General features: G+C 29.6%; 1 protein-coding gene across 2 annotated transcripts; it reads right to left on the bottom strand.

Annotated features, from left to right (window-relative positions):
• Positions 1-435: 435 nt before the first annotated feature.
• Positions 436-11,833, bottom strand: LOC109600084 (mitoferrin-1). 2 transcript variants are annotated; one of them, XM_020016167.2, is made up of 7 exons: positions 9,666-11,833; positions 9,314-9,533; positions 5,580-5,636; positions 5,349-5,524; positions 5,014-5,296; positions 1,964-2,233; positions 436-1,827 (listed from the first exon to the last, which is right to left on the bottom strand). In XM_020016167.2, the coding sequence occupies exons 1-6, from the start codon at positions 9,780-9,782 to the stop codon at positions 1,995-1,997; spliced, it is 1,092 nt and encodes a 363-aa protein (XP_019871726.1). In that variant the 5' UTR covers positions 9,783-11,833; the 3' UTR covers positions 436-1,827; positions 1,964-1,994. The 2 variants fall into 2 exon arrangements, with proteins under 2 accessions (XP_019871726.1, XP_019871725.1); XM_020016166.2 differs by having other exon boundaries at positions 436-2,233.
• Positions 11,834-12,044: the final 211 nt, after the last annotated feature.

Here is a 12,044-nt window from a genome sequence, read left to right as displayed (position 1 = left end):
TTAACTAACGAAATTTACATTTTTTTAAATATCTTCTTGGCGATGGTTGTCTGCTTCTGGTGTAAGCTATCTCTTGAAACTGTTTTATCACGACGATTGCAAACGCAAATCTACATCAACCCTATAGAAAACATGTAGAATCATGACAGAACCAAATTCAATATAAAAGCTAATATAAGTAGATATAATAATATAATAAGAATATGAAATTATTAATGTAAAACGACATTAGTAAATTAATATAATTTTAACAATTCATATTGAAGAATAAAATTTTAAATATCTTACTATTTATTCTTGAAATTAAATTAATTTATGTATATTTTGATTAATAAAACAAATTAGAGCTATATATTCTAATAAACTTTATGAAAGTGGTTTGGATATTGTAATGGATAAAGGATGATATGGGTTAACACAGGAATAAAACACTAATTCGGTAACATTATTATATTTAAATAAAGTTTGTGTTTTTTTATAAATTTTATATTAAAAAAACAAAAATATACACAAACTAACGGATGTACATAATGTCAGTGACAAGGTCCCTTATCACAACAATAATAGGAAGTTACTTTGCAAAAGAACTCCTAATTAAATCAAAGAGGTATATGATAGTACTCCCATCTGAACGAAGTCAATATCATACATAAAAAAGTTGATAAGGACTTTATCACAGCCTAAACAGCGTCATCTGTGATGACCAATACAGAGCACTAAACAAAAAATAAAAATAAACTCTCATAATAGTACTCAGTAATAGTAAATAGTTTCAGTTAATCCTACACTTGCAAAATACACAAAACTCAAATAAATTCTGTTTTGATAATCGTGTTCATTTTCAAGATTCACATCAAATTTTATATATTCTGCAGTTAGATTATTCGACAACGTTTCCGGCGGAAAATAATACCTAGCCGGAAATATTATCGAAATAAATCATAAATAGAACATCTCCCATCAAAACCGTCGACCAACATCTGATTTGTTATCCAATCAAATTATGGCAAGCTACAAAATAACTAAAAAAATCGGTTTGCACCCCTTTAAAGCGGCCAATCACTAACTTTTCACATTATATACATAGTAAATTTCATTTTAGAATTCCTTCATTTTAAATTGACAATGAGATTTGGATGCAAACCAAGAGTCCCTTAATATGTACATTAATTGTTTACACTACTCTCGACATCACATTTCAAACGCTCTTTTTATTTAATCAGAGGAAGTATCGGCTATCATATATGTATAATTCCAAGTCACCCTTAGGGCGTTTAAAAAATAAATAATTTTAGTCATGCTCGTATCAACAATTGCGTTTTCATCTCACTTCAAAATTGAAAAGTATTCACAGAACAAGTTATACAATTTAAATGTTAAATAAACAATAAAAATTAACATACAAAAACAGGTGATGTACATAAACAATGGTAGAATATAATTGACATAAAAACTCACTCCAATGTCTCGGTTGAAATGGAGACGAACCAATAAAAATTAACAAGCATCCGAACGTGAAAATTAAAAAAAAAGCGCGATCATAAATTTCAAACTTCACTAAAATATATATGACTAGTCAATTTATTCTTAACATACGTCGTTTAAAAAAACCAGGAAGAACGCACCAGCGGCACCACCAGGATTCCGATTCTTCCTGATTTATTTTGCTTTTGTTTTGTTTGTGGTAATTTCGAAAATGAGTAGTACAATTTAAGTCATAGATCTAAACCTTAAAGATATGACACTTATGTGCTTCGTATTGTCAACAATGTTTTTTTTGTTTTTGGTTTGCGTTGCTACCTTACCAGGCCAACAAATCTTCTTTACCTAAAATAGATATTTTACAACTGGTAAGATAGATCGGCACTAAGTATAATACATCTGTACAATTTCTCAAAACCGATAAAAATAAAATAGAAAACGAACATATTCAACAACGGTGACTGGGCGTAATAATACTTACAATAAAATCATAAAACAAAATTTCAATGGAACTATGTGTGTACAATGTCCAAAATCGTGTCCTTCTGTCGGCGGTTAAAGGTGGTGTCGGCGTTGTGCATCGTGTTGAACGAGATTGAGCCGTAGAGGCCGGCACCGGACATGGCGGGCAGCTCCCGCGGCGGCAGGCTCGGTTTCAGATTGATCTTTTCCGCCATCGCTGGCGCTTCGAGTTTTATTGGTTTTTCCTCTATTATCGGGGCTATCACTTGTCTCACCTCAGGTGCGTTACCTACAAAAATATTAGAAAATAATTTGATGTTTTTAAAAAATATAAAATAAAATATGAATTGTCTTTTATAGTTAGAATTTCAAACAAAATTAATATCCATATTTATTGAATTAAGTGTCAACTTATCTAGATAAATGTATTTTCATTAAAAAATCTTTCTTAGTGTAAATTATAATATTATATTTGCAGCTGTCTTTCAACAAATATAACATCTAAATTTATTTAATTAAGTGTCAATTTATCTATAATTTTGTGCACTTCCTGTTCTACTTCAACGTTAGAATTTCAAATAAAATTAATATCTAGATTTATTTAATTAAGTGTCACTTATCTTTAATTTTCATCGTTTAGATAAATGTTTTTTCATTAAAAAACGATTTAAATTTAACTTTTAATTTTACATACTTTATGTGGTATTTCAACATTTCAAATATAATTAATATATATCTAATGTTTTTCATTAAAAACGAATTACGTGTAAATAAGTAAACTATTTCCTGATTTCAACTTTTTGTATTTCAAGAAGTTACATAAATTAACGAATTAGTTTATTTTATTTATTATTTATGAAAATATTGTTATATAATACAAACAATATGATTATATTGTATTATTTTAATAAAAAATGTCATTTTTTTTTAGTTTAATAAGCATTCTTTGTTGAAAAACAATTTAAGTTAAGCATAGAATTAAATATTAATTTTCAATTTAGTATACGTTTCATGATAAATGTATCTAATTATTACTTATATTTGAAGTTCTTATATTCATCTTTATATTAATGTATGCAAGATATAAATGGAGTGCCACTTAACCCTTAATTTAATCATTTACGTCATTAAGACCTTCATTGAAAATTGATTTAAGTGCATATAATTAAATATTAATTTTATTTGAAATTCAAATTCAAAGAGATTTATACAATACCATTTATATGTAGCGCCACTTTAATTTTCAATTTAATAACTAACATGAATGTCTCCTTTATTGAAAAACAATTTAATTACGTAAAATTACGTATTTTATTTAAAATTTTAATGCTAATAAATATATACATGATATATTTTTATATAATAAAACTACTTGAATGTTTATTTAATTGAAAAGCAAGTAAAGTGTATAAAATTAAATATTAATTTTAATTTCGTATAAGTTCAGGGGTTAAATAAATCCAAATATGTAACAATTTTATTTGAAATTTTAGTACTGAGAAATATACATAATATATTTTTATATTAATGTATGATTTGTAAGATTTAAAGTGACTTTTTATCTTTAATTTAATCATTTACGTGAACGCATTCCTCATTGAAAAACGGTTTAGGTGAGTAGAACTAATTTAAATTTTGTGTATTTCAAGTGGGTAAATAGATACAGATTTTAATTTTATTTGAAACAAAAATATTAAAAGAAATACCGACAATGTTTTTAATTTTAACACACGATGTGAAGTGTTTAATTACGCTACCAATTATTTGGTTATTTTTTTTAAAATAATACAATATTAGTATCAGAATTAACTTTTAAGTCTGTACTTTCAGTTGTTGAATAAATAAATATATATTAATTTTATTTTAAATTCTACTCCTAAAATATAGGCAAAAAGTTTGACTTTGATTTGAAATTTAATTGCCAAGAAATATAAACAATATATTTATATATTAGTATATGATTTATGAGATTTAAAATTTAATTATCATTTATGTGCATGGAAAAACGATTTAAGTGCATAGAATTAAATATTAAGTTTATTTGAAATATACACAATATTAGTTTATAATTTGAGATTAAAATGATGATTTATGAAATAAAAAAAGATTTAAACGCGTAAAATTAATGTGCCAATTTATGTTTTATTTATTATATATATGTTAGCTTACGTCATCATCTTCACCGATGGGCCGATGCGACGTGCTCACATCTATTTAGACTATTTTTGTTTTATAAGCAAATCTGAAGTATTTGTCTACACTTAATTATCGGGGCAGTTCTTAAGAATGAACCAGGCAGTTAAGCTAATGTTTAGTTTAATAATTTACGTAAATGAGATTAGATTTGAATTTTATAATGTGTATAAATGTATAGTGTTTTAGTTTGCATAGTGATTAAATAAATCTATATATTAATTTTATTTTCAATTCTATTTTAACAAATAAATTACATGTGAAAAAGTTGAAGTGTTTAAGTGCCGATTTACCTTTAATTTAATTATCTACGTTATTGAGTATAGGTTTTAATTTTATTTGAAATTATAATGTTACCGACGATGCTTGTATACTAGTGCATGTGTGAAGTGTTTAAATAAAGTGCCAATTTATCTTTAATCTTTTACGTAAATGCGTCCCCCATTGAAAAACAATTTAAGTGCATAGAATTAATTTTATAATTACATTGTGTTCATGTTTATAGACTAAGACATGAATTCATATTGTCTTATGAACCAGTAATAATTAAATTACATTACAGTTTATTTTTAACATTAAAATTTATGTTAGTCATTTTTTAATATTAATAAATTTACTTTAAGCACACTTTTATCTTGTCGTCATTATAGCTTATCATTGAAACAATAATAACAAATTAAATAAATAAGAGACATTTTATTGACAAAATCACAAATTCTACGGCACAAACTTGTTTTATCGGATCTCTCGCTAACTCTTCAAATATTCACGTCAACATTCCGTGACACGTCTTCCATCTAACCCGTGCCAAATCTCCCATTTTTCAATCGTACAACAAATCGTACGGTTTCAGGGTCTCGATTCACCGCCACTTACCAAGCAGATATTTGAAGAACTCATAGGTGGACCAGCAGATCGCGGTCGCCGGCATTTGATACATGACACGCGCCTGCATGCCCCTGAAGTAGGCGCCCGGACCGCCCAACCTGTAAACGGTCTTGACCGCCTGCACCAGGCCCGTGGGGTTGCCTGTCTGTTGCGTGTTCAGCAGCGTCTTGCACACGTCCAGGGGTGTGGTGATGGCCGAGGCGACGGCGCCGGCCAGTGCGCCGCTCAGCATGTGGGCGGTGGGGTTGTACGTGCCCTCCTTGTTTGTTATCTACAAAACAACTGAAGTTGAAGATGTTCAAACGGATAGGCGTCGTTGGTACCTTTTGAGCGAATTCGTAGACCATAAAGTGGATGCTCTGGAAGGGTACATTCATTGTCAGCTGGGTGGTGTAGGATCGGTAGAAAGCTCGAGGTCCTTCAGTATTGTACACGTGGGAGACGCACTGCAGCACCGATTTGTAGGGGGAGTTGATCATTTGCATTCGTTGTTTCACCACTGCAACATAAATAAAGTTGTTTCCCTTGCTTTGACCACAAATTGCTTAAGTTACCTTCCGCAGGGTTCATGATTCCGTCGTGTAGTAATGTTGCTATACATCCTGAGGCTCCTAAAAAATTATATCAGAATAAAGCATTGCATTTATACTTGTGTGTATTTAGATATATCTATTTTAAAATCAAATATATCATTTTAGATAATATCACGTATAAGTAAATATAATCTTGATTCAAGGTTTCACGAGCCACAATTACGTAAACATTTCTGAACAATTTTAAATGGATTGAAATGATTTATCTTTTTTTTGGGATGTTTTATTCGACTTTCTTACATCACATCAATAAGTTGTGGAAATTGAGATAAATCTGTAGTTTTCCATCTGTGAATAAAATTTTGCACCCGAAACTATTCCCTTTGATAACGGCAAATTTGATATACTCTACACTTGAGCCATCACGTTTTTAGATAAGTTACGAAACTATTTCATATTTAAGCTTGGAATTTCTCATCACGTTTTTAGATTGCTATGAAAATAAAGATAAACTAATGGCTTATAGTACATTACGGGAAAAATATAATTTTTTTGATAAAACTGTTTAGACTGATAGAAAGTTTTTCAGAATTTTAGATATTAATAACCCACTTGATTCTTAGTTGTGTGAATATTAATAGCACAGAATTAAACCCCGTTTGTTTTCTACAATGGCGATAAGCAAATATCAAAAGCCAAAAGGTCATCTTTTTATTTTAAATCTCCACTTCTCGAGAATAACAATTTGAAACCACCACCGACTTACTCTTAGATCATTTCAATAAATCTTTATATACCATCATAAGGTTTTTCCCCGAAATCTGCGTTATAATTGTAGTTTAACTACGATGCCAAGTGCATGTTGATTAATTTATTCACGATTCGTGGAACATCTACATTTAAATAAAACTATGTGACCACTCTCATGCATTTTGCGATGCATTTACGAAAAGACGCAAGCCATTACGTTGTTATTTAAACGCCCCTAATATAATTTCATACGGTTCATCAGTTTTTAAGATTAAAATGTGTGCAGTCAACTGACGTGGGCGAAACGGCAATACAGCATATCTGACGACAATACATTTATTAAATCACCACACTGAATATTAATTATTGGGTTTTGCCGGACGATTGAACGGATGTATAGGTTAATTGAAACCAGAGGTCGACCGAAAACATACGTAATGCGACGAACGATATTGCAAATTGATGTGTAAATTACACACCTAGGTCGTCACTCACCCTTGACCCTCCTCCGGAAATGCGTTTCGCCAATGTTAAATAATCATCGAGCCAGATGAAAAAATAGTGCGAGGAAAGTGACTTTGCATTGATGAGATTGTAAATTAGTTTTATCTCTTTCGATTGTCATGATGATAATAGTAATAATAAATCGATTCATCGCACCTTTTTAATCATCATATTCTAAATTGGGTTCACGTTTTATAAATTACACGTGATTCATACAACCTGATTTTTAATTTTTAAAATTGGACCCCCCAACTGACATTTAGTGTGACCCATTTGAAAGCGGGACACGTCATAAAATTTTTGTCCCATTTAGACAAACTTTTTTTTCACGTTTTTTGACAAAAACCCAAACCTATAGAGTAATTATTTTTGAAAATTAAAGAAACTACACAAGCAAATTTTTTTAGAAAATCTAACTACATCAATGGATGAAGGGGACACCTAGTTTGGAACTTTGAAAAATTGAAATTAATAGCCTATACCTTCAAAAATAATATACTAAAATTTCAAATGAATATCTCAAATAGTTTTGGAGTTACAACTTTTTGAAGAGTAGATGCTCAAGTTATGTTTACTACGGAGCTTACCAGTGGGGTTGTAACGACGAATATTATGATTGATGGTCTTTTATGCAATTAGCAATTTAGTGATATGTAAAACTTGTAAAAAATGTGACTTTTCGTATATCAATTCCGGCCCTATGATTAAAAATGCATTTGAAATAGTTTAGTGGCTGTGATGCGCCCTTTGGGTATCGACATAAACGGAGATCAGTCAATGAGCAGCTTTATAAGAGGGTCGATATCTCGAAGATGAATTATAGCAGCCCAAAAGACGGTTTTTGAAGAAGAGGAATGTGAATTATAGGGACCTGGAATAGCAGATTAGGTCTAAATATGATATTTCTCTATTCATAACAAGGAAATCAATTATTTTATATTTAAACTCGCTTTTTCAAAACTACATTTTTCAAATTTTAAATTTTAATTCATAGACAAATCTTCTAATCACATACATTTTTTTGATTGCCTAAGTTATATCAGTATAATATTCCAATGTTCTTGAAAAATAAGATAATTTGTATTTTATTATATATATTACTTGAAAAAAAAAATTAATAAAAAAATATGATTTTTAATTTTGGTGAAGTTAGATTTTCAATGTAAAATTTGCCGGTATTTCTTCAATTTTCATGTTCAAAAAATTATCTTGTTTACTTTGGGTTTGGGCCAAAAAACGTGAAATTTTTTCTTTATGTATATATTTTCATGCTGCACTTGAAAAAAAAAATTGAAAGTGGGAGAAAAAATAAATTTTCTAAAGGTATGCCGCTTTCAAATGAGCCAAGTTGTATCTAAAAGTGATAAATTAATTTTCTACGTTTCAGTGACATTTTTAAAATACAAAGTAAAAATATTTTCATGGAAGCGCCTTGTTTATTCAATGAATTTACATTCGACCTAAATCTGCATACACTTTTATCTCAACACGTACCGATAACGTCCACAATTGTAAATACTATTTAATTAATTTGGAAACAATTAATCCAAACATCATAAAAATAATGACAAATATATCTGCCTACATTAAATAAACTTTGGCATGACTGGACAATTTTAACTATCACTGCCAAGGTTGATTAATAATTACAAAAATTAGTGAACAACTATTAAAAATCTGTAAAATTAAAATGCATTTCAAAGTTAATTGATAACATCTTTATTACAGCTCAATAATCATTATTACTTCCAATAAATATTCATGATTTGAACACAAATGGTTTATATGTACTTCCACGATTTGCATTTGTAAAGGAAATGTTTGAAATTCAATTTCAATTTGTACTAAAAACAAATTTCCATACAATTTAAAACTCATAACTTTATAGCAGATTTATCTGAAATTTTATACTCCTAATTTGTCATAATTCATCATTTAAATGTACCACTGTAAATATTAATTTAATTAAAACTTCAAGGTCAATGTAATGTTTACATAAAAAGTAAACTTGCTAAGATGAACCAGAATTCATGACAACTGAATTTATAACATTATGCATTTAAATTAGTGGTTACATATTGTATTTGTACTAAAAATAAATTAAACTAAACTTTCCTTAATCTTCCAATTCAAATTTGCCGTGTCAAAAGCATTAAATTCAAGGTCACCAAAATATATATTTACTTAAAGATTAAGTGTAAATTTTTATAATGGAAAAGTATATCAATTTTAAATTTTTATAAAAATATCCCACAATCACACCATTTTGCAAGTCAATCAATTTGTTTTACATTTGTTAATGTTTAATTTTTAACTGAAGGTGAATTAAAATAATTAGCCACACAACTAATAACATTGTGACATGCACATAAACAGAATAAAAATTGTTGTGACAACACTAATTTATGATTATGATTATCCTGTGGACTTTTTTTCATGACTTGTTAAACAAATACGAAAATTTCAATGCACAACACTAGATAAACTGTGTAACATCTTACCATAAACGGCCGTATGATATTTTTCACTACTACTGTACTTTACAAGTGTGTTTTTCAGGTATTCATAACTGCTAAAGTACAAGGCATGTGAGGGTCCAGCACCAACAACCATTGCAGACATGCCCCTGACTGGCCTGAGCATGCCCTCGTGCCGGATCATCCTGAGCAGCGTTTCGCTGATGCCTTCCCGCCCGGACGTGACTAGGCTCTGCATCCGGGTCTGAAAAATTCATTCACTCGTTACCAATTGGACTTGTGGCCGACTTAACCTTAAAACTGGCCAGTGACATTTCTTGTCTTTCGGCCCATCGGTTGCGGAAGAATTGTCTGGTTGACGGATTGTTTCACTTACTTTGACCGAGTCGAGCGGGTACATTACGCAATGTTCCATGATCCCTGCGATCGCTCCGGCAATCATATGCGTACCTACATTGTTTGTTGGTAGTGTTTCATAATCCTCAAAATTCATAATAGTCACGTTAATCGGGTGCTACGTTCGACCGGTACACGTTCTGGCAGTCAAACTTCGGATGACAGATTCGTATTTGGGTTTTTTTTCGCGGTGCAATCGTCACAAAAATTTAGGGCACCAGGATGCCACCACGCTCGAAAGTAATAGAAAGAGAAACTAGTCCCCCCACTACGAGAGCGGCTGTCATGTGGCGGACGGGCGCGCGCTCATAGACATCCAACTACGTCGATCGCCATGTGTAACTTGCGCTCAACTCGCGCCATGTTGCCGATGCTTCTCTTATATATTTCGGTTGGGGATTGTTCCTCCATAAGTAAATCGTATTGTATTAGAACTTTGAACAATTTATAAGAGTCCTGACTACCTTTCATTTGTCGCAAGATGATCTAAGTTTATTTTATCTATAATATTGTGAATTGTCAATTTGACGTTACATTTCATTGACAGTTTATATTTTTGAGGTTATGTAAATTAATGACAATTTTCAATTTTTACAATTACAGTGACAAATTGACATTTAATATACTTTTTGAGTTTATAAGTTAGATAGGTCTAAGTATTCAGTTGCAAATCATAATATATAACTTTTAGTTATATATTAGTTTTACAGAAGCAGCCAAGATTAAATACAGCGATGGAAAAAAATATGGAATATTTATTTAGTTGTTACAGATGTCTTTACTGATTTTCTTAATAAAAATTCAATTTGGTCAGGAAAAAAGTATGAAAATATTCATAAAAAATTAACAGTAACAGACTTAGATCGGGGGTTAAGTGTTTCATTAGAAACCACTTCATTTAACACCATTACAACAGATATGAAAAATCCCTGAGGACAAAAAGCCATTTTTAAAAATATTCCATATATTTTTCTACCACTGTATATATTTAAAATTCGGCAGTGGTCAAAATTATAGCAACTTATTAAAATGAACTCTTTGAAAAAGATTTTAGAATTTTTAATTATGTTAAAAGTGAAAAAATTAAAAAATATATGTTCGCATCAAAGAGTAAATTTAATTAACTTATCTTAATTTTTCTAAAATATTCTCAGACTTGTGTGTGTGAACACAAATTGCAAAGATCTTTCCGTCGTAAATCACCCATACTGTACATATTAGTATTTCTTTGATATCAGTTGTATTTTATATATTTTATAGAATATAGTTGTTTTTATAATACTGTAAAAAATAACAATAGTAAATTAATATTATATTAATTCAATAAAATACGTTAATAAACATTTTAAAAAGTTACTATACTATAATAAGGACCATTAATGTATTTAATTTTTTTTAATTTAGAATTTTTTAGTTTTTATGTAGATAAACTGGTATCGCTCATTAATTTTGTCTAATTATTTCCTGTTGTTTAAAATGCTTTTTTATAATTTTTTAAATAATTTTGTTACAGATCCAGTTTTCCCTTTTGGAAAGAATACGTTTGGCAACCATGGAGTAGTTCAAAAGTACCATCATAAAAAGTAGCGTAAAAAATATTCACATTGCAAAAAATGTTACTTAGTACTACAATCATCTCAAATCAATTTCCTTTTTTCATTTCTCGATAAACTTTCTAGCAAGTTGTGGTTTTATCGGTTAAATTTGAGTAAATCCCACAATTTCAAAGAATTTAAAGAAAAAACCCCGGTAACGAACTCGCACGGTTTTTAATGTAGTCATTCGTTTTATTTTAAGACGCGAGACAACTTGAACAAAGTTCGTCCTTGAATGTAATTTACATAACTGTTAAGTGTCCCCAAGCCGGCAAAACATATTCTCGGACGTTATAATCCAATTGATAACAACTTTGAAGCAAACCACCTCTTTGAGGTCACCGGTTATTTTTCCATGTGGTTATTATTTCATTTAATGACATGCGGTTTTGATTAATCTGAAATAATGCGAGTGAACATAACAAAATGATTTATCATTATGAGATTCAATGTGATATTACTAGATTTTCTCCCACAAAACCACTTATATGATTATATATTATTCAACTATGAGCTATTATTAGATTAAGTGCATCATCCTACATAATATAAATATAACTGAAGTTCGAAAATAAAAATTCATTCTTTATGTGTTTTTTTTATCAAAACCACTCCTTTGATTATGTAATATAACTAAATGGACTCAGGTAAGTAATACAACTTGTTTATTATATCATATATTTATTGAAATGAGCTGTGCTTTAAACTTATTTTAAAACAAAAGCCAGTAATAAACTGAATAAATAATTTTTACAATTAATCCA

This window comes from Aethina tumida, chromosome 5, assembly GCF_024364675.1.
Source record: "Aethina tumida isolate Nest 87 chromosome 5, icAetTumi1.1, whole genome shotgun sequence".
Classification (NCBI taxonomy): Eukaryota; Metazoa; Arthropoda; class Insecta; order Coleoptera; family Nitidulidae; genus Aethina; species Aethina tumida.
This window is presented reverse-complemented; position numbering and strand designations above follow the sequence as displayed.

Excerpts from the sequence above, each read along its gene's own strand:
- LOC109600084 (XM_020016166.2), bottom strand. The coding sequence starts at position 9,782 with ATGAATTTTGAGGATTATGAAACACTACCAACAAACAATGTAGGTACG. Across the intron at positions 9,534-9,665 it reads ACCCGCTCGACTCGGTCAAA|ACCCGGATGCAGAGCCTAGT; the intron begins GTAAGTGAAACA and ends TGAATTTTTCAG. Across the intron at positions 2,234-5,013 it reads GTTCTTCAAATATCTGCTTG|GTAACGCACCTGAGGTGAGA; the intron begins GTAAGTGGCGGT and ends ATATTTTTGTAG.